General features: G+C 49.9%; 1 protein-coding gene across 2 annotated transcripts; it reads right to left on the bottom strand.

The window, feature by feature from the left end:
* Positions 1 to 1,028: 1,028 nt before the first annotated feature.
* Positions 1,029 to 27,541, bottom strand: LOC119957207 (regulator of G-protein signaling 5-like). Of its 2 annotated transcripts, XM_038785024.1 has the most exons (6): positions 27,374 to 27,541; positions 22,324 to 22,434; positions 21,297 to 21,358; positions 15,633 to 15,799; positions 8,313 to 8,434; positions 1,029 to 1,198 (listed from the first exon to the last, which is right to left on the bottom strand). In XM_038785024.1, exons 1-6 carry the CDS (start codon positions 27,415 to 27,417, stop codon positions 1,129 to 1,131), a joined length of 576 nt encoding a protein of 191 aa, XP_038640952.1. In that variant the 5' UTR covers positions 27,418 to 27,541; the 3' UTR covers positions 1,029 to 1,128. The 2 variants fall into 2 exon arrangements, with proteins under 2 accessions (XP_038640952.1, XP_038640953.1); XM_038785025.1 differs by lacking the exon at positions 1,029 to 1,198 and having other exon boundaries at positions 7,931 to 8,434.
* Between the last annotated feature and the right edge of the window lie 329 nt (positions 27,542 to 27,870).

Below are 27,870 nucleotides of genomic sequence, written 5' to 3' on the forward strand. Positions count from 1 at the left end.
CAGTCATAATGTAGGAAATGTGGCAGACAATTTATACACAGCAAGATCCCACAAACGGCAAGGCGGCAAAGACCGGATCGCCTGCCTTTGTGATGGAGGTTGAAGGGTTAACATCGTGGGCAGCGCGCCGGATTTGGGTGGGAAGAATTGCTTTTCCTCCAGATTGCGCCATGGGATTTTGGTTGACTCGAGGAGTCGAAGAAGGCCTCAACAATTCCTCAAACAAATGGCACCTGCTCACGGCACAAGGTCATGTGCTCATGTCTCCAGCATTTCCACCTGCCGGCTTAGCTCAGTTGGCGGTTCAGCTGGGTCATGATACAGAGCGATGCCAACAGCGCGGGTTCAATCCCCGTACCGGCTGAGCTTATTCACGAAGGCCCCGCCTTCAAACATAGAACAGTACAGCACAGAACAGGCCCTTCGGCCCTCGATGTTGTGCCGAGCAATGATCACCCTACCCAAACCCACCCTATACCCGTAACCCAACAACCCCCCCCCCCCCCCCCCTTAACCTTACTTTTAGGACACTACGGGCAATTTAGCATGGCCAATCCACCTAACCCGCACATCTTTGGACTGTGGGAGGAAACCGGAGCACCCGGAGGAAACCCACACACACACGGGGAGGACGTGCAGACTCCGCACAGACAGTGACCCAGCCGGGAATCGAACCTGGGACCCTGGAGCTGTAAAGCATTTATGCTAACCACAATGCTACCGTGCTGCCCCTCTCGACCTTGCCCCTCGCCTGAGGTGTGGTGACCCTCAGGTTAAATCACCACCAGTCAGCTCTCCTCCCTCAAAAGGGTAAAGCAGCCTATAGTCATCTGGGACTATGGCCACTCTGTGCTGAATGTAGAAATGCCAGATATATTGTATTATTGTAGGCACAGTAAGCCTGGATTAGTGCGTGACTGCTTTAGTCATGTTTTTTAAAATCCTGGTTTGAAAGACAGCTCGGCTTTTTGGAGACAGAGGTGCAATTAAAGCATCGTAAAAGTTTGGGCTAATGGACTTTTGTTTATATTCAAAGGAAGTAGATAATTAGAGACACTTTGTTCTGCTTAGTAAGATATTGTAGTTAATGGGAGGAGCCGGGGCTGAAGCAGTTTCTAGAGGTTCGGTTCAGTTTTTTTCTGTCTGTGAACAGATGACCTTCTTCTCTTCCAGCAGTTTAGTTAAAAAAGATTTTTGCCTGTGAATAGAACAGAAGTTTCTGAAAAGACTGGCAGGTTAAGCAGTAGTTTGACATAGGCAAGAATCTGCAAGCTGTTTCCTGAAGGATCTCTTTCTCAAAGTGGCTTACGCAAGTGTTCCTCAGTCTGTTGACTGCATTTAAAAGTGGATTGTGACCCGAGATTGGTTTTCCCAGAGTGGAGATTGTGGCCACCTAAAATGGTGCCCAGCAAGGGATGCTGGGAAAAGTGGACATGGGTATGGACAAGCAGGCTGCAGGGCAGATCAAATCAAGCTGCAGGAAAAGGCCTTGCAGACTTCAAACGGTTTCAGAGGTTAATGCGAATAACATGAGTAAGGGGTCATCGCCAGGATCATTAAAGCTGTCTTGTTAATCACAATTGTTTACCAGACACAGCGGCACCTAACTTCCGTATTTGGAATGCTTACATGTATTCAACACCTTCAAGCATGGCCAATAAGTGCCCACCACAAAATTATGGCAGCCTGTGATTGGACTTTATTGATCAGGCTGAACGAGCCCTGATCAATTGATTGACAAATGACCCAGAGACCGCCCAACAAAAGAGTCACGAAATTCAAACAGGGTAATTCAAATTCAAATTCAAATTCAAACGGATTCATTCTTTCTCTGGCGCAGCAGTAACTAACAACGGTGATTTGCACCGGCCAACGAAGGAGAACACCCGCACTACGAACAGGAGGACCAGAGCCAGAAGGGAACCAGATTGATAACCAACTAACAGAGGACTACAAGACCGGAACTATAGATAACAGACCTGTATCTGCCTAGCACTTGTTGGTCACTGCCAAGTTAAGTTAAGGTCTTGGAACTATTGGTGTACAGTGTAACCTATGATTGGGAGTGTGCGATTGAGTAACCATAACCATTGTGTGTGCGTGAATAAATATCGTTCAGTTTTATAAACGGAGTCTCAGAGTCATTTGTCACCGTATACGGGTTAAGACACACTGTGGTTTTGAAAGGGCAACAATATAAAAGATAGCGGTTAGAAATTAGTGTTTCATTGTCATTGTTAAGCATTTTTTTTTACTCCTTTATCAGAGTTACAGGGGCAAACCCATAATTCAGCTCCTTGCCTGCTCCATAAAAACAATTCAACTAGAATCCAATTCATGGTCCCAGAAGTGAGGCATACCAGATCCAGGCATGACGGGGGCGATTCTCCGCTCCCGGGAAAAATCGGGAGGGCCGTCGTGAACGGCCGAGTTTAACGACGGCCTCGGAGGCCGCTCCTCGCCCCCTATTCTCCCCTCCCGGCGGGGCTAGGAGCGGCGCTTCGTAACTATCGGCCGCCGGGCAGCGTGCCGAGAGTGACGCGACGGCGGCGCCTATGTGACGTCAGCCGCGCATGCGCAGGTTGGCCGGCTCCAACCCGCGCATGCGCGGCTGACGTCATGACGGCTGACAGCTCGAACCCGCGCATGCGCGGTGGCCGTCTTTCCCCTCAGCCGCCCCACAAGACGTGGCAGCTTGATCTTGCGGGGCGGCGGAGGGGAAATAGTGCGTCCGATTGAGACGCCGGCCCGACGATCGGTGGGTACCGATCGTGGGCCTGTCCCCTCCCGAGCACAGCCGTGGTGCTCATTCCCCACCAGGCCCCCTACAAGCCCCAAATGGGCACCTCACGGAGTTTTCACGACCAGGTGTGGTTGCCGCCTTCGTGAACCGGTCGCCAACGGCAGGCCGCTCGGCCCATCCGGGTCGGAGAATCGCCGGTCACCATGAAAAACGGCAAGCTGCGATTCTTCCGAGCTGGGGGGGGGGGTGTGGGAGAATCGCGGTCGTGAAATTAGTCGGGGGGGGTCCTCCCGCGATTCTCCCATGCGATGTGGGGAGCGGAGAATCGCGCCCGTCACCTGACCTCACGCTCATTTTAGCCAGAAGGCCGAGAAGGTGTTAAGCATCGTTTAACTGGGAATTGTGTTTTCTTGCGTGATGTTAAAGATATTTTAATCCTGTGTTCAAAATGAAGTTTGTTTTAATTTACCATATCCCTGTTTGTGTGTGGAATCCTTGCCTCACAGCCTTACAAAATTAAAATAAAATATTGGGGTTTCTGTCCCGTACCCTGTCAGCAGTTGGGGTCTGGTTTGGGATCAAACCCATCCAAGCACAAACTGTGACATTATCATCAATGGAAGAACGGCAAGGGTTAATGAAATGTATAACTCAACCACTAGAGGGAGCTAGATGTACAAGTATAGAAGACATTGATGCTAAGCCTTGTGGGTGAGAGGTTGAGGAGAAGGGTGGAGAACAGGCTGAAAGAAAGATAGTGTGAGTGAGAGCAGATCATAGTTAATGTTACAGTGCAGAGATTGATAGAAGATTATATGTTTATTACCAACTGTGTATTATCTAGGAGTAAGTGTCGAATCCAAATGAGTTAATAAATTTATAGCTTTGTTCGATTTAAAACTATTTTGTGGCCTTTGTGAGCACCACGCCAACCATTCTAAATTTAGCAACACAAAGTCACCACACAGGCAATGGACCCAATCTTCACTTCTATTTTGAGTTCATTCACAGTCTCCATCGATGTGCACTAATCTCCATTTTATCCATTTGGCTGGAAGACCCCAATGACCTCAGCGACTGACAATGAGAGGTGACTACGACGCAGAAATTAGCATGCATTCTTTATTTCAAAATTAATTGCAATTAACAGCTACCGAGGAACATACGCCTGGATTGCAATCTCTACAATAAAATCCTTCATACATAGATATCTTGTTGCGATAATTTATAATGTCTCTCTCAATGCTTTTTTAAAAAATTTAGAGTACCCAATTATTTTTTTCCAATTAAGGGGCAATTTAGCGTGGACAATCCACCTAACCTGCACATCTTTGGTCTGTGGGGGCGACACCCACGCAGACACAGGGAGAATGTGCAAACTCCACACGGGCAGTGACCCAGAGCCGGGATTGAACCCGGATCCTCGGCGCCTTGAGGCAGCAGTGCTAACCACTGCGCCACCGTGCCACCCGGTCTCTCTCCATTCTGATGCCAACGTCACTAACACACAGCCACACGCGTCAACATGGCCGTCTGGGGTTGCCAACCCTCCAGGGTTGGCCAGGAGTCACCAGGAATTGGAGATTAATCACTCGGACGGTGCTCGGGGCAGTATTCAAGAAAGACAAGATGGGAGCGTTAAAAATAGAAGTGTCCTCTTTTTCTGGGTTTCTTGAATCACTTGCACTCATTAGTCATGAATTTATAGGAGTTTTGGTGAGCCGAACAAGACCATTGGACAGTCAATAATCGTGAAGATTGCGTCCTCTTGGCCAAGGGAAGGCCGTGTGACGTGAGAGTGAATATGTTGGGTTGGCCAATGGCCAGGGGAGTTGGGTGGGTGGGGGGAGGGGCAGGAGGAGGCAGGGCCCCCATGTGGCAAAGCCTCCAGGGCTGCATCCAAGATAATGACCTTTGACCCTAATGACCTCTGGGCCTTTCCCCCAGAAAGATCAAACAGTGAAAACCAATCGAGCGCCAATTACCTTAGCTCTGTCAGAATTTGCTTGCAACAGAATATTAGTGTTTACGAGGGGGGGGGGGATAATTCAAACTGACCCATTCCCCCTCTCCGAGCAGGAGTGTGGCCGGATTGGTTTGGGGTGGCCATTTGTCGCTATTGGATTTCAGTAGATTGGACTCTGCTGCAGTCCCAGGTGCCCTCAGCTCAGGCATTTTGCGCTCGCTCTTATTCCCTCCTTTCACAGGCATTTGAAGATGACATTAAGTGACTGACATCAAAATCAAACAATGATTAAGGGTTGCCAACCCGCCAACGTTGGCCTGGAGTGTCCCGGAATTGAAGATCAATTTCCAAGACACTGCCGTGTGTGACGAATATAGGAATTTTAGATCTATTGTATTGTATGTATTTGGCACAGTAAGGGTTAAAAGACTGGGTTAGTGTGTGACTGCTGCGGTCATGTTTTAAAAAAAACACAGATTTGAAAGACAGCCAGGCTTTGTGGCTACAAATAGGGATAACTAAAGCATTGTAAAAGTTGGGCTAATGGAATTTTGTTTGTATAAAGAAGGTTCCCTGGGGAGGTGATCATTAGAGACATTGTGTTTAGCTTTAGTAAGATGACGTAGCTAATGGGAGGAGCCAGGGGCTGAAACAGTCGGGTGTTCAGTTTCAGTTCAGTTTAGTTTGGCGGATGCGAACAGACCAGAAGCTTTTTGCCAAATACTGGGAAGTTAAACAGTAGTTTGTCACAGGCAAGAATCTGCAAGCTGGTGCCTGAAGTATCTCTCTCAAAGCGGTTTATCAAAGTCATCTCTGTACAGCAAATTGGCTAATTGTATTTAAAAATGGATTGTGACCCAAGATGGGTTTTGCTTGAGTGGAGATAAAGGTATCAGATAAGGGTTATTTTATTGTTAATGGGTAATTGGAAGCTATTTTCTTTATGATATTAAAGTTATTAATACCGTGTTAGTAATAAAGATTGTTTTAATAAACCATATCCCTATTTGTGCCTGGGATCGCTCCAGGAGTGAAGTATCCTTTCCTCACAGACTTATAAATTAAATTAAATATTGGGAATTCTGTCCAGTATCCTAGCAACTGTTGAGTCTGGTCTAGGATCATAATGTTCGTGCAGCCCTGGAGGAAAATCATCGGACATTAAAAGAGAGAGATATTCTTTGTACATTTCTCTTAAACAGATGTAAAAATATTGAAAATGGGGGGGGGGGGGGGGGGGGGGGGTGCTGTTTGGTTAACAGCTACGTATTGTGCAATTGGGTAATGAGTCATTTTGTTCTCTAATTGGTGTAGGAAAGCCGTGGACGTATTGGTCGACTCATGGCTGGAGCGTGTGGGAACGTCATGTGACGAAACCCAGAGGAAACACATTTAATCACAGTTGGCAAACCAATTGAAGACCACAATCTGAGCGTTTTCAAATAGTCCCATTGGGTCAACGCAATGAAATCTCCAGATTGGCAAGTGGCAGCTGCAAAATGGGTCCCTCGGACCTGCCCTCTATCCTGTCTGACCCCACCCTCCACACACCCGGATGTAGACCTACTAACCTCATTGGCTAATGCCTCAGTCGTTTGGAATCATTTTCAGGTCAGCGAGTGCCCGCAATGGTGATTCCGTGCGGAAAGCGCAAGTGCGGTGCCCACTTTAATTAATTATACTGGCAGGGCTTAATCGTTTGTTGCCCGCGTTGCACAGATGGGCTGGCAAGGAGCAGGGTCCATCTCTGTCTCCAATATTCTTATCTGGCCACCCTAGATTGCATCCGTCGCACGTTGTCCGACTTTAACCTCCCCGCTCGGGGGGGAAGGGCTGAGATTGCGTTAAAATTATCCCCCCCTTCCTGCCCCCGAATAGCTTTCCCTGCAATGGAGACAGGCGTGTTCCTAAACTAGGCCAGCGTGAATCTCAAAATGGCCGCTAAAGTGACAGGGTCTGCCTAAAGGAAACGAATATGGCCTGCAGCGAGTGGCTCTGAGGGAATGCGGCCTGCAGCGAGTGGCTCTGAGGGAATGCGGCCTGCAGCGAGTGGCTCTGAGGGAATGCGGCCTGCAGCGAGTGGCTCTGAGGGAATGCGGCCTGCAGCGAGTGGCTCTGAGGGAATGCGGCCTGCAGCGAGTGGCTCTGAGGGAATGCGGCCTGCAGCGAGTGGCTCTGAGGGAATGCGGCCTGCAGCGAGTGGCTCTGAGAATATGTGGCCTGCAGCGAGTGGCTCTGAGGGAATGCGGCCTGCAGCGAGTGGGTCTGAGGGAATGCGGCCTGCAGCGAGTGGCTCTGAGGGAATTGGTCTGCAGCGAGTGGCTCTGAGGGAATTGGTCTGCAGCGAGTGGGTCTGAGGGAATGCGGCCTGCAGCGAGTGGCTCTGAGGGAATGCGGCCTGCAGCAAGTGGCTCTGAGGGAATGCGGCCTGCTGCGAGTGGCTCTGAGGGAATTGGTCTGCAGCGAGTGGGTCTGAGGGAATGCGGCCTGCAGCGAGTGGCTCTGAGGGAATTGGTCTGCAGCGAGTGGCTCTGAGGGAATGCGGCCTGCAGCGAGTGGATCTGAGGGAATTGGTCTGCAGCGAGTGGGTCTGAGGGAATGCGGCCTGCAGCGAGTGGGTCTGAGGGAATGCGGCCTGCAGCGAGTGGCTCTGAGGGAATGCGGCCTGCAGCGAGTGGGTCTGAGGGAATGCGGCCTGCAGCGAGTGGCTCTGAGGGAATGCGGCCTGCAGCGAGTGGGTCTGAGGGAATGCGGCCTGCAGCGAGTGTGTCTGAGGGAATGCGGCCTGCAGCGAGTGGCTCTGAGGGAATTGGTCTGCAGCGAGTGGGTCTGAGGGAATGCGGCCTGCAGCGAGTGGCTCTGAGGGAATGCGGCCTGCAGCGAGTGGCTCTGAGGGAATTGGTCTGCAGCGAGTGGCTCTGAGGGAATGCGGCCTGCAGCGAGTGGGTCTGAGGGAATGCGGCCTTCAGCGAGTGGGTCTGAGGGAATGCGGCCTGCAGCGAGTGGCTCTGAGGGAATGCGGCCTGCAGCCAGTGGCTCTGAGGGAATGCGGCCTGCAGCGAGTGGCTCTGAGGGAATGCGGCCTGCAGCGAGTGGCTCTGAGGGAATGCGGCCTGCAGCCAGTGGCTCTGAGGGAATGCGGCCTGCAGCGAGTGGCTCTGAGGGAATGCGGCCTGCAGCGAGTGGCTCTGAGGGTATTGGTCTGCAGTGAGTGGGTCTGAGGGAATGCGGCCTGCAGCGAGTGGCTCTGAGGGAATTGGTCTGCAGCGAGTGTGTCTGAGGGAATGCGGCCTGCAGCGAGTGGCTCTGAGGGAATGCGGCCTGCAGTGAGTGGCTCTGAGGGAATGCGGCCTGCAGCGAGTGTGTCTGAGGGAATGCGGCCTGCAGCGAGTGGCTCTGAGGGAATTGGTCTGCAGCGAGTGGGTCTGAGGGAATGCGGCCTGCAGCGAGTGGCTCTGAGGGATTGCGGCCTGCAGCGAGTGGCTCTGAGGGTTGAGTGAAAAAGGAAGGTGCGCCGAGACTCTGCGGGATGTAAGTCCCGGCAAGGACTCTCGTCTTTATAAATATTTAAGCAATTCGAAGAAAAAGTCTGACTTCAGGAACCTCGGGAAGGAGTCTTTCTCCATCAGGCAGTACGTTCTCTCCTGGGCCATCTCGAAGCAAGAACTGTTCGGCTCACTCAGGTTCCTGGTGACGATCTCCCTGGTCAGTGAGTCAAGGTTGACCTGCAAGAGAAACAAGGACAAATCTGAAGAAGGGAAGGCCGGGGGCCTCACAGGGGAACGGTTTGGCAAGAGGAACCCGAGGCTTGATTTTTAAGGCCGCACCTCGGGCGAAGGAAGTAAGTGTCACGGGAATGTCACTTTAAAAAATGTTTGTCTTCTCAAGTGGCTGCAGTGATGTCAGTGTGTGGGTGGAGCCGGGCTCGGGCTCTGCTTTTGACTTTCATTTTGAGCTGGAAGCTGTTTTGGGCTCTGATTTTTAGTTTTCGGTTGGGGAGCTGCATTCAAACCAAGGTGGTGTATTGTGGTCTCTCTCTCTGCATGCTAAAGAATGTCACCAGATCACTTGATAATTTCAAACTAATACCTGTTTCTGTAAGGAATGCAAACCATCTGTCTTTGTTAAAAGGGTCTTTGACTTATGGATGTTGTTGGGAAAGTTACTAAGGGTTACCTATCGAGTATTGTATCTTTGAAGGGGGGTTACAGTGTTGGTAGTTGATAAGATGTTTACTGTGTGTTTAAAAAATGTTAAATGGGTTCATAGAATAAACATTGTTTGTTTACAAATATGTTAGATCTCTGTTGCATCACACCTTGTGCTCCCCATAACCAAAATCTATTAAAAATTGCAGGTCAGGTGAACTCCATGATATACTTTGGTGTTCTCTAAACCCTGGCCCAGAATATAAGGAAGAGGATTTGTTAAAGGTCACCCACGGCAATGCTGGTGGATGAACGCTTAAGGGGAGGGATTCTCCGCCCCACATTTCTGCCCCGACCCGCCGGCGGGTTTCTCCGTTACGCCAGCCGGTCAATGGGGTTCCCCACGCCGTCACGAAACCATCGGGCGGCGGCGTAACGGTGAATCCGGCCGGCGGAGAATCCCGCCCAAGGTGTTTACATACCAGTGATTTGAACTTGGGCTGCAGGAAGTGATGGTGGAGGAGTGGTAATGTCACTGGGCTAGTAACCCACAGGCCCCAGGCTATTCCCTGGATGACACAGGTTTGAATCCCACAACATAGCTGGTGGATTTTAGACTCAATGAACAAAACCTGGAATTATAAATCTGGTCTCCATATTGGGGCCCATTAGAATGACCATCAATTGCCGTGAAAAGCTATCTAGTTCACAAATGTCCGAGCAGAAGAAGGCCGATCGGCCCATCGGGTCTGTTCTGCCATTCAAAGGGATGGCTCATGGGGAGGAGTTTTACCATTCTTCCTCGGTCTGGCCCACAGGTGACTCCAGGCCCCACATCAACGTGGTTGCCTCCGGGGGCGGCGCGGTGGCACAGTGGTTAGCGCTGCTGCCTCACAGCGCCAGGGGCCCAGGTTCGATTCTGACCTCAGGTGACTCTGTGAGGAGTTTGCACGTTCCTCCCCCCCCCCCCATGACTGCGTGGGCTTCCTCTGGGTGCTCCGATTGTGTGGATTGGCCATGCTAAATTGCCCCTTCGTGCCCAGGGATGTGCAGTTTTGGTTACGGGGATAGGGCAGATGGGCCTGGCTAGGGTACTCTTTCAGAAGGTCGGTGCAGACCCAATGGGCCGAATGGCCTCCTTGTGCTCTTGCAGGGATCCTATGGAGCCACTCAATTGAAGGTCACATAGGGACAGGCAAAATGATGTTGGCCCAGCCAACAAGGCCCTGGCATAACCCATAGAGGGCATAAGGAGTATCAGGTAAGAGGAGGGAGGCTTTGCTGGAACTGGACGACACATTAGTTAGGCCACAGCTGGTGGGGTTTCCCGCTGTTCTGGTGGAAATGTCACTACTGATGGTCCGGAGGAGATTTGCAAGGAAGGTTCCTCGACTGGAGAATGGGAGGTCCCAGGAATGTTTGGATAGGTTGGAGATGTTATTTGGACTGAGAGAGGCTAAAGGGAGATCTAATTGAACTGTGTAAAACAATGAGGGATGGAGATAGAGTGGAACAAACTGGAGGGCAATCGCATTGGATGGACACACTGGAGTGATCTCCCACTGGAATATGAACGCACTGGAGTGATCTCCCACTGGAATATGAACGCACTGGAATGTATGATGACACTGGAATGTATGATGACACTGGAATATGAACGCACTGGAATATGAACACACTGGAATATGAACACACTGGAATATGAACGCACTGGAATATGAACACACTGGAGTGAGCTCCCACTGGAATATGAACGCACTGGAATATGAACACACTGGAATATGAACACTCTGGAATATGAACACACTGGAATATGAACACACTGTAATATGAACACACTGGAATAAGAACACACTGGAATATGAACACACTGGAATATGAACGCACTGGAATATGAACGCACTGGAGTGAGCTCCCACTGGAATATGAACACACTGGAATATGAACACACTGGAATATGAACACACTGGAATATGAACACATTGGAATATGAACACACTGGAATATGAACACATTGGAATATGAACACATTGGAATATGAACACACTGGAATATGAACACATTGGAATATGAACACACTGGAATATGAACACACTGGAATATGAACACACTGGAATATGAACACACTGGAATATGAACACACTGGAGTGAGCTCCCACTGGAATATGAACACGCTGGAATATGAACACACTGGAATATGAACACACTGGAGTGAGCTCCCACTGGAATATGAATGCACTGGGTGTGATCGCACTGGAATATGAACACACTGGAATATGAACACACTGGAGTGAGCTCCCACTGGAATATGAACACACTGGAATATGAACACACTGGAATATGAACACACTGGAATATGAACACACTGGAGTGAGCTCCCACTGGAATATGAACGCACTGGGTGTGATCGCACTGGAATATGAACACACTGGAATATGAACACACTGGATGTTGTCGCACTGGAATATGAACACACTGGATGTTGTCGCACTGGAATATGAACACACTGGGTGTGATCTCACTGGAATATGAACACACTGGGTGTGATCTCACTGGAATATGAACACACTGGGTGTGATCACACTGGAATATGAACACACTGGGTGTGATAGCACTGGAAAGTGAACACACTGGAATATGAACACACTGGGTGTGATCACACTGGAATATGAACACACTGGGTGTGATCGCACTGGAATATGAACACACTGGGTGTGATCGCACTGGAATATGAACACACTGGGTGTGATCGCACTGGAATATGAACACACTGGGTGTGATCGCACTGGAATATGAACACACTGGGTGTGATCGCACTGGAATATGAACACACTGGGTGTGATCACACTGGAATATGAACACACTGGGTGTGATCGCACTGGAATATGAACACACTGGATGTTGTCGCACTGGAATATGAACACACTGGGTGTGATCGCACTGGAATATGAACACACTGGGTGTGATCACACTGGAATATAAACGCACTGGGTGTGATCTCACTGGAAAATGAACGCACTGGGTGGTGATCACACTGGAATATGAACGCACTGGGTGGTGATCACACTGGAATATGAACACACTGGGTGTGATCTCACTGGAATATGAACACACTGGAATATGAACACACTGGGTGTGATCACACTGGAATATGAACGCACTGGGTGGTGATCACACTGGAATATGAACACACTGGGTGTGATCTCACTGGAATATGAACACACTGGGTGTGATCACACTGGAATATGAACACACTGGGTGTGATCTCACTGGAATATGAACACACTGGGTGTGATCACACTGGAATATGAACGCACTGGGTGGTGATCACACTGGAATATGAACACACTGGGTGTGATCTCACTGGAATATGAACACACTGGGTGTGATCACACTGGAATATGAACACACTGGGTGTTATCGCTCTGGGATAGGAACACACTGGGTGTTATCGCACTGGAAAATTAACGACTGGGTGTGATCTCACTGGAATATGAACACACTGGGTGTGATCGCACTGGAATATGAACACACTGGGTGTTATCGCACTGGAATATGAACACACTGGGTGTTATCGCACTGGAAAGTGAACACACTGGGTGTTGTCGCACTGGAATATGAACACACTGGGTGTGATCTCACTGGAATATGAACACACTGGGTGTGATCGCACTGGAATATGAACACACTGGATGTTGACGCACTGGAATATGAACACACTGGGTGTGATCGCACTGGAATATGAACACACTGGGTGTGATCTCACTGGAATATGAACACACTGGAATATGAACGCACTGGGTGTGATCTCACTGGAATATGAACACACTGGAATATGAACGCACTGGGTGTGATCTCACTGGAATATGAACACACTGGAATATGAACGCACTGGGTGTGATCTCACTGGAATATGAACACACTGGGTGTGATCTCACTGGAATATGAACACACTGGAATATGAACGCACTGGGTGCGATCTCACTGGAATATGAACACACTGGGTGTGATCTCACTGGAATATGAACACACTGGAATATGAACGCACTGGGTGTGATCTCACTGGAATATGAACACACTGGGTGTGATCTCACTGGAATATGAACGCACTGGGTGTGATCTCACTGGAATATGAACACACTGGGTGTGATCTCACTGGAATATGAACACACTGGGTGTTATCGCACTGGGATAGGAACGCACTGGGTGGTGATCTCACTGGAATATGAACACACTGGAGTGAGCTCCCACTGGAATATGAACACACTGGGTGTGATCGCACTGGAATATGAACACACTGGGTGTGATCACACTGGAATATGAACACACTGGGTGTGATCGCACTGGAATATGAACACACTGGATGTTGTCGCACTGGAATATGAACACACTGGGTGTGATCGCACTGGAATATGAACACACTGGGTGTGATCACACTGGAATATAAACGCACTGGGTGTGATCTCACTGGAAAATGAACGCACTGGGTGGTGATCACACTGGAATATGAACGCACTGGGTGGTGATCACACTGGAATATGAACACACTGGGTGTGATCTCACTGGAATATGAACACACTGGAATATGAACACACTGGGTGTGATCACACTGGAATATGAACGCACTGGGTGGTGATCACACTGGAATATGAACACACTGGGTGTGATCTCACTGGAATATGAACACACTGGGTGTGATCACACTGGAATATGAACACACTGGGTGTGATCTCACTGGAATATGAACACACTGGGTGTGATCACACTGGAATATGAACGCACTGGGTGGTGATCACACTGGAATATGAACACACTGGGTGTGATCTCACTGGAATATGAACACACTGGGTGTGATCACACTGGAATATGAACACACTGGGTGTTATCGCTCTGGGATAGGAACACACTGGGTGTTATCGCACTGGAAAATTAACGACTGGGTGTGATCTCACTGGAATATGAACACACTGGGTGTGATCGCACTGGAATATGAACACACTGGGTGTTATCGCACTGGAATATGAACACACTGGGTGTTATCGCACTGGAAAGTGAACACACTGGGTGTTGTCGCACTGGAATATGAACACACTGGGTGTGATCTCACTGGAATATGAACACACTGGGTGTGATCGCACTGGAATATGAACACACTGGATGTTGACGCACTGGAATATGAACACACTGGGTGTGATCGCACTGGAATATGAACACACTGGGTGTGATCTCACTGGAATATGAACACACTGGAATATGAACGCACTGGGTGTGATCTCACTGGAATATGAACACACTGGGTGTGATCTCACTGGAATATGAACACACTGGAATATGAACGCACTGGGTGTGATCTCACTGGAATATGAACACACTGGAATATGAACGCACTGGGTGTGATCTCACTGGAATATGAACACACTGGGTGTGATCTCACTGGAATATGAACACACTGGAATATGAACGCACTGGGTGCGATCTCACTGGAATATGAACACACTGGGTGTGATCTCACTGGAATATGAACACACTGGAATATGAACGCACTGGGTGTGATCTCACTGGAATATGAACACACTGGGTGTGATCTCACTGGAATATGAACGCACTGGGTGTGATCTCACTGGAATATGAACACACTGGGTGTGATCTCACTGGAATATGAACACACTGGGTGTTATCGCACTGGGATAGGAACGCACTGGGTGGTGATCTCACTGGAATATGAACACACTGGAGTGAGCTCCCACTGGAATATGAACACACTGGGTGTGATCACACTGGAATATGAACACACTGGGTGTGATCACACTGGAATATGAACACACTGGAGTGAGCTCCCACTGGAATATGAACACACTGGGTGTGATCACACTGGAATATGAACACACTGGAGTGAGCTCCCACTGGAATATGAACACACTGGGTGTGATCACACTGGAATATGAACACACTGGGTGTGATCACACTGGAATATGAACGCACTGGATGTTGTCGCACTGGAATATGAACGCACTGGGTGGTGATCGCACTGGAATATGAACACACTGGGTGTGATCGCACTGGAATATGAACACACTGGGTGTGATCACACTGGAATATGAACACACTGGATGTTGTCGCACTGGAATATGAACACACTGGGTGTGATCGCACTGGAATATGAACACACTGGGTGTGATCACACTGGAATATGAACACACTGGATGTTGTCGCACTGGAATATGAACACACTGGGTGTGATCACACTGGAATATGAACCCACTGGGTGTGATCTCACTGGAATATGAACACACTGGGTGTTATCGCACTGGAATATGAACACACTGGATGTTGTCGCACTGGAATATGCACACACTGGGTGTGATCTCACTGGAATATGAACACACTGGGTGTGATCGCACTGGAATATGAACACACTGGGTGTGATCGCACTGGAATATGAACACACTGGGTGTGATCTCACTGGAATATGAACACACTGGGTGTGATCACACTGGAATATGAACACACTGGGTGTGATCGCACTGGAATATGAACACACTGGGTGTTATCGCACTGGAGTGTAATTGCACTGGATTATTAAAACACTGGAAATTCTGATTCAAAGGTTGAAGCGGAGGGACAGACATTTCTGAAAGTATTGGTGCGATGAGGTCAGTTCAGTGACTCGGAATGGATTGAACAGAGGACTCACACCACACAAAGATATTTAGTGGGCACAGAAACGCTCCTCCCATCCTCCCACCCCATTGGCTGGATAGTAGTTGCAATCTACCTCCTTTGGGGCCTGGACTTTGACAAACTCGTCGTAGATCTTCTGAGCCTTGAGCGGGAGCTTGGAGCCGGCCTTTGCGTTCTTGTACTCTTCACAGGCGACCCAGAAGTCGATGTTCTCCTCGCTGAACTCAGAGCGGAGGAAGGCGCGGAACGCAGCCACACCGCCTGGAAAGAACCATACCATTTCATTGCCATTGCCATTCATTTATCACTCGGTGAAAATCTCTCCTCACTCCTTAACATGCAAATTAGGAGCAGGAACAGGCGTGCGGCACAGCGGTTAGCACTGCTACCTCACAGCGCCAGAGACAGGGGTTCGATTCTGGCCTCGGGTCACTGTCTGTGCGGAGTCTGCACGTTCTCCCCGTGTCCGCGTGGGTTTCCTGCGGGTGCTCCGGTATCCTCCCACAGTCCAAAGATGTGCAGATTAGGTGGATTGGCCATGATAAATTGCCCTTAGTGTCTAGGGGTGTTATGGGTTGTGGGGATAGGGAAGGGTGAACATGGGTAGAGTGCTCGTTCGAAGAGTCGGTGCTGACTTGATGGGCCGAATGGCCACCCTTCTGCACTGTAGGGATTCTATGATTCGAGGAGGAGGCTACCTGGCCCCCTTGAGCCTGCGCTGCCATTCAATATGATCACGGATGATCTGTGGCCTCTGCCTTTAATGTCCCTGGCCCTCTTCACCCCATTGCCACCCACTGACCCACTCCTTGATTGTCACCAATCGCCCAGCCCATAATAAATTAGAAGAGTACAATTGACCTGAATAGTTCATCTCCATTTCCCAGGAAATTCTCTGCCACTTTTCTTCCTCTGACCCTCCCGCCTCACTCACACTCCTGGCGATCCACCATTGCCCCTTCAGCCAACTGGACCCCAAAACTCTGGGATTCACCTTCCAAAAATCCCTCCACCCCTCTCTCGTCAGCCTTCAGCCCCGTTTCTCTATTCATCTCAAATGTCGCCGTCACGCAGCGAGGATGAAACGATAGTGTGGGCTCTTCAGTGGAAGCTACATCTGCGATGACTGCCGGGCTGTGTGGACGCGTCCGGCCTGTAGGATTGCTGCTCGATTCTGTCTCCAGAGTCATGGGATCGTACATCCTGTCTTGTGGTGGACGGACATCGGCAGCGGTTTCTGATACGTATCCTAAAACTGTGATGAATGTTGGAATTTCAGATGTATGTATTTGGCACAGTAAGGGTTAAAAGCCTGGGCTCGTGTACGACTGCTGCAGTCACGTTTTAAAAAACCCGGGTTTATATGGCAGCCGGCTTGCAGAAGACAGAGGTGCAATTAAAGCATCGTAAAAGTTGGGCTAATGCGGATTTTTGTTGTTGTTCATATAAAGATGGGGAGTAGATAACTGGAGACATTGCGTTTAGCTTAGTCAGTTAATGGGGGGGAGCCAGGGGCCGGAGCAGTCAGGTGTTGAGTTTACAGTTTTGAAATTCAGTTTTAGATTGGGTTGCGGGGAGGCTAGCAGCTTCTCTGAAAACAGTGAGTTTTGATTTGTCTGTGAACAGGAACAGTGCCACTCAAAACAGTGAGTTAAAGATTTGCTTGTCAACAGGACAGGCGGAGTTTCTCAAAGGCTGGCAGGTGAAACAGTAGTTTGAGACAGGCAAGAATCTGCCAGCTGCTTCCTGAACAATCTCTTTCTCTGAGCAGGGTATCAAAGACATTTCTATTAGCAAGTATTCCTGAGTCTGCTAACTGTATTTAAAAGTGGACTGTGACCTGAGATGGGTGTTGCCCGAGTGGGGATAAAGATAGCAGTTCGGTGTTATTGTTTCATTATATTGTTAAGCATTGTTTCTAGGGCAATTGAAAGCTATTATATTCATGATATTAAAGTTAGTAATAAAGTTTGTTTGAGTACACCACATCCTTATTTGTGCGTGGAATCACTGCTGGGGCAAAGTATGCTTTCCTCACTGTCTTAAAACATTAAAATATCGGGGTTTTTGTCCAGTATCCTGGCAACTGTTGTGTCTGGTCAGAGATGGTAATAAAACGTACATGCACATTACATCACAGCATTACATCATTACATCCTCTGTAAGACTGCCTCTGTCATCGAGCCTTGGCTCACATATGCAAATATCTCCTGATGTGGCTCAAGTGTTTGATAATCCTCTTGACTGACTCTCTGGGCACTTTATCACATCCGGGATCATGCAAATCGTTGTCGCATTCTCAATTCTCTAGTTGACAATGGCGTCATGCAACCAAGAGCTGGGGGCAAGACTCCATTGCCCAAGCTACCCCGGGCCAGCTGGAAGTACCATCTCTCTCTTCCCCCTACAGGGACCCACGTCGCCTCGACAATGTGTCTTTGAGGCATGCATACGGAGGTGCTTCACGAACAGGCATGAACGTCGGAGGCTGGTGAGTCAACGATGGGAGTGGTTAGGAATGTTTGGGAACGGGAGCAGGCCACTCAGCCCCTCGAGTATCCTCTATCATTCAATTAGATCATGGCTGATTTGTGTCTCAACTACTTTTCCTGCATTTGCTCCCTATTCCTTGACCTCCTTACCCAATCAAACTCTATCGATCTCCGCCTTGTAAGCTCCAGGTGTCCCCCCGAACCTTTTAGGAGAGAGAATTCCAAATTTATGGAAAAAATGCATTCAGAATTCCCTCCCAATGGGCTCAAACGTTTAAGTCAGACCCCCCCCCCCCTTAATTCCCAATCTGAGATAATATTTTCTCCATGTTTACTCTATCCTTAAACACCTGAATCATATTACTCCCTCAATCATTTATAATCAAGTGAATTCAAGCCTGTGCTTGTGATTTAACCCTCTAAATCCTGGATCTAGTGAGTCTGCGGAGAACCCACTTCAAGGCCAACATGGTCTTCCTGAGCTGTTGAACTGAATGCAGTTCTCCAGAAGAGGGACCCGATCAAGGCTCTTTCCAACTCTTTCTCTTGTATTCCACCTTCCTCTTGTGAACACGTCTTAGGGTTTGACATGCAATGGTACCACATGTCCTATCTGCCCTGCCATACTCATCTGACCTCTGCCATGAGGTCACTCCCTCTGTAATGAGCCATCTCACAATGAGTTCGATAAAGAGAAGACATCGAGAAGCACTGCAGTCTTTAAACCTGAAACATGAGCCGGGATTCTCCCGTACCCGGCGGGGCGGGGGGTCCCGCGTATTGGAGTGGCGTCAACCACTCCGGCGTTGGGCTGCCCCAAAGGTGCGGAATTCTCCGCACCCTTAGGGGCTAGGCCCGCGCCGGAGTGGTTCCCGCTCCGCCGGCCGGCGCGGTCTTTGGCGCCACGCCTGCCGGGGCCGAAAGGCCTTCGCCGGCCGGCGGAGTACCGCGCATACGCCGGAGCATCAGCGGCTGCTGACGTCATATCGGCGCATGCGCAGGGGAGGGGGTCTCTTCTGCCCCCGCCATGGTGAAGGGGTGAAGGTGGAAGAAAAAGAGTGCTCCCACGGCACAGGCCCGCCCGCCGATCGGTGGGCCCCGATCGCGGGCCAGGCCACCATGGGGGCCTTCCCGGGGTCAGATTGCCCCGTTCCCCCCCCCTTCCCCCCAGGACCTCGGAGCCTGCCCGCGCCGCCTGCTCCTGCCGGTACCAGAGGTGGTTTAAACCATGCCAACGGGAAAGGCCTGTCAGCGACGGGACTTCAGCCCATCGCGGGCCGGAGAATCGCCGCGGGGGGGCCGCCGAATCTCGGGGGTGGGAGGGAGAATTCGGGTCACGGCGGGGGCGGGATGGTACCTTGGGTGGATTTGAAACAGAGTTTTTAAAACCCTGGAGCTCCTGTAAGGAAGCCCCAGCTCCGAAAGGCACCCAGAAATGTTTAAATCTGCTAAAAATAAACTGCCAGAAAAGGACAAGGAAAAGCAGATATACAAACTAAAGGTTGCAAATGAAATACTGGGTGAGTGAACATGGCTGTAAACCTTCCTCTCCCTTCTCCAGCAGAAATGAAAGGCGATATGTGGCAGAACTGTCATTTTTTCCACTTGCAATGGCAAAACTATGAGCTGGCAACAGATCTGATTGACAAGGTGGAATGGAAATGAATAGCCACATTTATAACACCTCTGGGAAGGGTCGGCTACAAATTGTGTATTCCACCCTATATCTATTTGACGAACAGAAGGAAACAGGTGGCAGAGGTTCTGAACAGCTGGAATGCACACTTTTGAAATGAAATGAAATGAAAATCGCTTATTGTCACGAGTAGGCTTCAATGAAGTTACTGTGAAAAGCCCCTAGTCGCCACATTCCGGCGCCTGTCCGGGGAGGCTGGTACGGGAATCGAACCGTGCTGCTGGCCTGCTTGGTCTGCTTTAAAAGCCAGCGATTTAGCCTGGTGAGCTAAACCGCTTTTGAACCCTGAGTGAGCGTCTCTTATGAACGCTATGTATTCAACACTAGAGCTCAAGATGCAAACGGGCCCATTGCACAGTATGTGACTGCAATAGCACAGCTTGCAGAATCATGTCAATTCAGGTAGCTCAAAGATGATTGGAATAAAGATCAAATAGTCTTAGGGCTTCAAAGCTATTTAGTGAGCGAATGTCTACTGAAAGAGATTAAATTTGATGCTCAGGAAGGTGACAGACATGTGCAGAAACACAGAGCTTGTCAAACGTATGCTCAAGCACATGTCTGGCAGAACACATCAGGAGATAGATTGTGACGACTGGAAGCCTTTAGGAATATTGAATTTTAAGTATTGGGCAATTTAAGGGTTAAAAGCCTAGGGTTGGGGCGTCCGGTGACGGGGATGTGCTGGGCGGACGCACCAAAGGTGGTTCTATTCCTGAAAACTTGGAACTATGAATTCTCAACCCAAAATAGCCCTTTTAAACCCCGAGAAAACACTCCTCGCCTCCCTCCAACAGCATCAGGACAAGACATGCCAGGCAGCAGCAATCCCAGGGACCGAAAAGGGGGCGTTTGGAACATGGGCAGCACAGTAACGCAGTGGTTAGCACTGTTGCTTCACAGCGCCAAGGTCCCAGGTTCGATTCCCGGCTTGGGTCACTGTCTGTGCGGAGTCTGCACGTTCTCCCCGTGTCTGAGTGGGTTTCCTCCGGATGCTCCGGTTTCCTCGGAAAATGGGCTTGTCAGGTGAATTGGACATCCTGAATTCGCCCTCCGTGTACCCGAACAGGCGCCTGAATGTGGCGACGAGGGGCTTTTCGCAGTAACTTCATTGCAGGGTTAATGTTAGCCTACTTGCGACAATAAAGATCATTATTATTACATTCGTTCATTGTGAAAAAGGGGATATTTGGGTTTTGAAATGCGACAGTACTATTTGTCCTGTCTGACTTGCCATAGTTATATGACCTTTGCATTGAGGCATTCGCCCTGGAAGGATCCAGTTTACCGTAAGTTCAGTAAAGAACTTGCATTGAGTTTAAACATGAAAGATAGTTCTCATCCATTTCGATAAATACATAACATGGGTCACTGTGTCAACCAGAGGAAGGAGCATCTTGCCCTAGGGGAGTCTTCCTGTTCGGGAGAGGACACGTATCTTAGGCCCCCTGGAGAGAAAGGGTCTTGTGTTTAGACTAAAAGAAAATTCACCGAGGTAGGAACTGAGTCAGTGGGCAGAGTTTGGGAGAAGCACATAAACAGTTGAGAAATGGCTCGAGTTAATGCTCACGTTTGTTTGTCAGGAGCTTCTCGAAGAGCTGACCTCCTTTCAGTGCATCCTCAGTACTGGGCCTGGGGGGGGAAATGAAGACAAGTGACTAAGAAGACATTAATATTAATCCCTTGTGTGCAGCCTCCAAGTGAGTGTTCCTACTAGGGTTGTGGTGATTGTTGGGGGGGGGGGGGGGGGGGGTCAGTCAGTCAGGTGCCTGCCAAGGAACAATCCAACATGATGCAGTGGGAGATGCTCCACTCTAACATGGCCTGAGCCATGGGCAGACTGTCTTCTGTTCACCCAGTGTGTGACTGAATCACACCCAGAGGAACTGATTCCAGGTGCACCAACACTTCTGGCCTCACAGTCCCTGGTGCGTGTGTGTTTTTACGCATATTTGTGTTTGTGAACACACCTGTGTATGTGCATGTGTGCGTGCCTGTATGTTTCTGTGTGTGTGTCTGTGATTATGTGTCTGTGTATCTGCGTGTGTGTATGTATTCATCTGTGTGGCTGTGTGTGTGTATGTGTCTGTATGTGCGTACATGTCTGTGTGTGTATGTCTGTGTATGTATGCATGCATCTATTGTTTTATGTGACTATGTTTCAGTGTTTTGTGTGTATGCGTATATGCGTGTGTATGCATCTGTGTGTGTGCATGTGTCTGTGTGTGTACTTCTGTCTGTGTATGTATGTGTCTGTGTGTATGCATCTGTGTGTGTGCATGTGTCTGTGTGTACATGTGTGTCTGTGTGTATGCATCTGTGTGTGTGCATACGTCTGTGTGTGTGCATGTGTACGTCTGTCTGTGTATGCGTGTGTGTGCATCTGCGTGTGTGCATGTGTACATCTGTCTGTGTATGTGTCTGTATGCATCAGTGTGTGTGCACGTCTATGCACCTGTGCGTGTGTGTTTCTGTCTGTGTATGTATGTGTGTGTGTGCATCAGTGCATATATATGCATGTGTGTATGCCTGTCTGTGTGTGTGTTTACATTTTGGTCTGTGTTTATGCGAGCCATTTATACGGTTTTCCCACTCACTTGGTTATTTTTGGAAGCTTTTCTTGTTTGGCAGGAGAAACGCTGTCACATTCACCGATCACTTTTGATTTGTGCAGGAAATGTCCCAGGTGAACCTTCATCTCTTTGGCCCTGTGACAGGAGGTAAATAAAGACACGGGCGGACATTAGCCACACAGCTTCGAGGAGCATAGGGAAACTGAGCTGGCGCTCGGTGACTGCCCACATACTCCACTGGGCATGGTGCCAGGTGGAGTGCCATCCCAGGTTGGTCATGATTCAGGGGAGGAGAGATAGCTCGACCAACCCCCCCCCCCCCCAACCACCCCCCCCAACCACCAACCCCCCCCCCCACCACCCCCCCCCCCCCCAACCACCCCCCCCCCACAACCACCCCCCCCCCCAACCCCCACCCCCCCCCCCCCCTCCCCCACGCCAACCCCCAGGTGCCTGGGGCAGAAAGCACCTTGAGGGGTTGAGAGAAGGTGGGGAACGGTACGCAGGGGAAACATTGTTCGGAATGTAGACTAATTGCAGTGGTGGACAGGATAGTCGGCGTGATTCCCGCCATGCCACAGGTCAGGCGAACACGCGTGTTCTTCTGCTGTCACAGCCCGAACTGCAGAAGCCGGCAAATGTGAACAGCCCCATCCTGGGGCACTCGAGGGCCTCTCCATTACTGCCTCTCATTCCTCTCTAGATACGTACACTGCCTGCGACATACCCAGGGTCAGGCAGACGCTCGCCATTGCAGTGGTCCATGTTGGCCAGCCTCTTGACCTCGCCCCCCCCCCCCCCCCCCCCCCCCCCCCCCCCACCTCCGCCCTGCCCCCCACCCCGTGGCCTCGTGCTGCTCAGGCCCTTGAACCTCCTGACTCTGTGCCAATCTGCGATGGACTCTCCATCTCCTCATCTGGATGGGAGCCATTACCGAGGCAGAGTCTGCATCATCGACATCTCGATGGATATATTGACGAATTGAAGTGATACATTTAGTGAGCATTTCCAGCTTTCCCTTCACCTCAGGCCAGTGGCAAGTCCTTCGCCTGACCTCTGCCCCTCGACATGACACCTCCACCCCACTCCGTCCAGGTAAAGGACATCTTGAAGCATCAGAGCTGGCTGTTCTTCCCATTCTTACGTGAATGTGTATGGAGCAGGGTGATGAGAGCCATGTGCACGAACCCTTACACAGACACTTCTCCACTTGTCTCCACTACCCTCGAGACTCTATAGACCATTGGCTGTGGCAACATAGAGAGACTGGGAGGATGGAGGTTTGAAGTCACGGGTTGTCTGCCGTTCACCAGCCACACCCTTCCCTACCTCCATCCCTCTGTCCATCCCTCCCTCCATCAGTCCCTCCCTCCATCTGTCCCTCCCTCCATCAGTCCCTCCCTCCCTCCATCTGTCCTTCCCTCCGTCTGTCCCTCCCGTCCATCCCTCCGTCCATCCCTCCGTCCATCCCTGCCTCCCTACGTCCATCCCTCTGTCCATCCCTCCCTCCATCAGTCCCTCCCTCCCGTCCCTCCCGTCCCTCTGTCCCTCCCGTCCATCCCTCCGTCCATCCCTCCGTCCATCCCTGCCTCCCTATGTCCATCCCTCAATCCCTCCCTCAGTCCCTGCCTACCTCCATCCCTCTGTCCATCCCTCAGTCCCTCCTGTGGTGTTCTTTGTGTTGTTAAATCCAGGATGGTTGGGGCAGTGTTCACCAAGACGACAAAATAGCTTTTAAATTGGGCAAAGCTATAAATTTATTAACACAACTTAATTGGATTTGACACTTACTCCTATATAATACACAGTTGATAACAAACATATAATCTACACATCCACTACTAATCTCTACATTGAACGTCCTGACTTTGTGATCTGCTCTCACTCACACTATCTTTCCTTCAGTCTGTCCTCTAGCTTTATCCTCAACCTCTCACCCACAGATCATAGCATCAATGCCTTATATAGTTGTACATCTAGCTCCCTCTAATGGTTAGTTTGGACATAACATTAACCCTTACAGTTCTTTACATTTATGATAATGTCACACCACCATTTGTCACTGCCTCCCTCCCTCCTGCCATTCATCCCTCCCTCTATCTCTCTCACCCTCCCTCTCTCCCCATCCGTTCTTCCTTCACCTCTGCCTCATCGACAGCAGCCAATGATGAATGGCACAGAACAAACAGCAGCTCCGCACCTTGCCGGGATCTCGATGTTCTGAGATCCATGAGTCAGGAACAAAGCTGCTGTAATGAAGCTTCCTGTTCTCCGAGCAACCTGACTTGTCCCCCCCTCTGGTGACCCTTCAACTGCCAGACTCCCCAGACCCCCACCCTCAATCTGCCACTCGGGAGAACAAAATTCCAAACCAATTTCCCCGCTGGCAGAAAACTGGGCGGGAGGGGAATATTCCGCCCATAGCCATCAGGGAAACCCGGAGATCCAGCAATAACCACACTTTGGCACGCATTAACCATTACAGCTGCCTCGCTCCATGAGAACAGTGCCGTAGGATCTTTGACTTTCTCCTGAGAGGTCAGAGAGGATCTCATCTGAAAAATGGTGCATCTGGCAGTGCCACACTCCCTCCGTACTGCACCAGAGGGTCTTTATATTGAAGTAGGAGCGGAACCCACCCACAAAGTTCAGTATTCTACCACTGAACTAAACTAATACCGCCTGGACCAATGGTCAACTGTGCCAACGTCCAGACCAACTGGTCAACTTTACCAATATCCAGGCCAACTGGTCAACTGTGCCAATGTCCAGGCCAACTGGTCAACTGTGCCAACGTCCAGACCAACTGGTCAACTTTACCAATGTCCAGACCAACTGGTCAACTGTGCCAATGTCCAGGCCAACTGGTCAACTGTGCCAATGTCTAGGCCAACTGGTCAACTGTGCCAACGTCCAGACCAACTGGTCAACTTTACCAATGTCCAGGCCAACTGGTTAACTATGCCAATGTCCAGGCCAACTGGTCAACTCTGCCAACATCCACACCAAATGGTCAACTGTGCCAACATCCAGACCAACTGGTCAACTTTACCAATGTCCAGGCCAACTGGGCACTGTGCCAATGTCCAGGCCAACTGGACAACTTTACCAATGTCCAGACCGACTGGTCAACTTTACCAATGTCCAGACCAACTGGTCAACTTTACCAATGTCCAGGCCAACTGGTTAACTTTACCAATGTCCAGGCCAACTGGTTAACTGTACCAACTATGGTCAACTGTGACAACGCCCAAACCAACTGGTCAACTGACCCAACATTCAGGCCAACTGGTCAACTTTACCAATGTCCAGGCCAACTGGTTAACTATGTCAATGTCCAGGCCAACTGGTCAACTCTGCCAACATCCACACCAAATGGTCAACTGTGCCAACATCCAGACCAACTGGTCAACTTTACCAATGTCCAGGCCAACTGGGCACTGTGCCAATGTCCAGGCCAACTGGACAACTTTACCAATGTCCAGACCAACTGGTCAACTTTACCAATGTCCAGACCAACTGGTCAACTTTACCAATGTCCAGGCCAACTGGTTAACTTTACCAATGTCCAGGCCAACTTGCTAACTGTGCCAACTATGGTCAACTGTGACAACGCCCAAACCAACTGGTCAACTGACCCAAAATTCAGGCCAACTGGTTAACTGTACCAATGTCCAGGCCAACTGGACAACATTACCAATGTCCAGGCCAACTGGACAACATTACCAATGTCCAGGCCAACTGGTTAACTTTACCAATGTCCAGGCCAACTGGTCAACTTTACCAATGTCCAGGCCAACTGGTTAACTTTACCAATGTCCAGGCCAACTGGTCAACTGTACCAATGTCCAGGCCAACTGGTTAACTTTACCAATGTCCAGGCCAACTTGCTAACTGTACCAATGTCCAGACCAACTGGTCAACTGTGACAACGCCCAAACCAACTGGTCAACTGACCCAACATTCAGACCAACTGATCAACTGTACCAATGTCCAGAACAGATGGTCAACTGTGCCAATGCCAGGGGCAGCACGGTGGCGCAGTGGTTAGCATTGCTGCCTACGGCGCTGAGGACCCGGGATCGAATCCCGGCCCTGGGTCATTGTTCGTGTGGAGTTTGCACATTCTCCCCGTGTTTGCGTGGGTTTCGCCCCCACAACCCAAAGATGTGCAGGATATGTAGATTGGCCATGCTAAATTGCTCCTTAATTGGAAAAAATAATGGGCACTCTAAATTTATGAAAAAATTTAAAAATTTAAAAAAATAAAAACTGTGCCAATCCCCAAACCAACTGGTCAACTGTGCCATTGTCCAGAACAGATGGTCAACTATGCCAACATCCACACCAACTAGCCAACTGTGCCAACATCCAGGCAGCACAGTGGCACAATGGTTAGTACTGGGACCACGGCGCCCATGACCCGGGTTCGATCCCGGCCCCGGGTCACCATCCGTGTGGAGTTTGCACATTCGCCCTGTGTCTGTGTGGCTCTCACCCCCACAACCCAAAGATGTGCAGTCTAGGTGGATTGGCCACGCTACATTGCCCCTTAATTGGAAAAGATTTCTTGGAAAAAAGCTTACACAATCCTGAGTGGACCCCAGTTACTCCTGCCTGAAAGGTCTAACTCTGCTATTCTACCTGTTGTCAAATGGAATTCCAGTATAAAGAGCAGACTGGGGTTTTAAACAGGCAAGGGTGGAGGCCATTCGGCCCCTCGAGCCAACTCCGCCACTCATGGCTGTTCATCTACCGCAACATCATTTACCCGTCCTATCCCCCATACCCCTCGATGTCGTGGGTCACCAGAAATCCATCGGTACTCTCAAAATTAATAAAAGTCTGCCAACATCCATACTGGTTGGTCAGCTGTACCACTGTCCAGACTAACTGGTCGTCCCAACGAACCGACCAATGTGCCTACCATCCATACCAACTGAGCAAGTATACCAATTATTCCTGCCTCCTGGCCAATCCCGCCAGCCATTCCACCAATTGACCGATGCCCAAACTCTCCACGCCGTCTACTGACCAACTGGAGCTGAAGAGGTAAAAGGAAAAGGCACGATACCTCTCGATACAAGTACTGGGCAACGCAGCCAATCCCCTGCACATCCTGACTGAATGGTCTTTGAGCTTCGGAGCGTGGAGACAATCGTTGGGGCGGGATTCCTTTCCAAGGGACTCGTGTTTTCCCACTCCGGGTGTCTGCTGCTCTGACTGAACCGGGCAGAGGGGACGGAGGATATATATATATATCTATCCCCACGCTCAAACTCAGATAGCAGGGAGGAGTTCTAACCCCATGTCAATCAGCAGCTGAACCCTCACAAAGAGCCATCTGACATTTAGCAGGAACAATGAGAGGACGGGAACATTCCGAGCCCGTGGCTGAGAACGATCGAGGCGATGAATTGCAGCCCTTTCTCTGCTATTGAGCCAGCTGTTATCAACCTATTGACTAGTTTCAATCTTTAATTAGCAGCATCTGCTCCGTTTGTCACAGTTTATCCCGCACAGCTTCTATTTGCAGATTGGATTGTGGATAAACATTTGGAACATTGACTC

Source organism: Scyliorhinus canicula, chromosome 25 (genome assembly GCF_902713615.1).
Source record: "Scyliorhinus canicula chromosome 25, sScyCan1.1, whole genome shotgun sequence".
Lineage (NCBI taxonomy): Eukaryota > Metazoa > Chordata > Chondrichthyes > Carcharhiniformes > Scyliorhinidae > Scyliorhinus > Scyliorhinus canicula.

Excerpts from the sequence above, each read along its gene's own strand:
- LOC119957207 (XM_038785024.1), bottom strand. The coding sequence starts at position 27,417 with ATGTGCAGGGGATTGGCTGCGTTGCCCAGTACTTGTATCGAGAG. Across the intron at positions 22,435-27,373 it reads CCCAGTACTTGTATCGAGAG|GGCCAAAGAGATGAAGGTTC; the intron begins GTATCGTGCCTT and ends CTCCTGTCACAG. Across the intron at positions 21,359-22,323 it reads AAGCTTCCAAAAATAACCAA|GCCCAGTACTGAGGATGCAC; the intron begins GTGAGTGGGAAA and ends TTCCCCCCCCAG.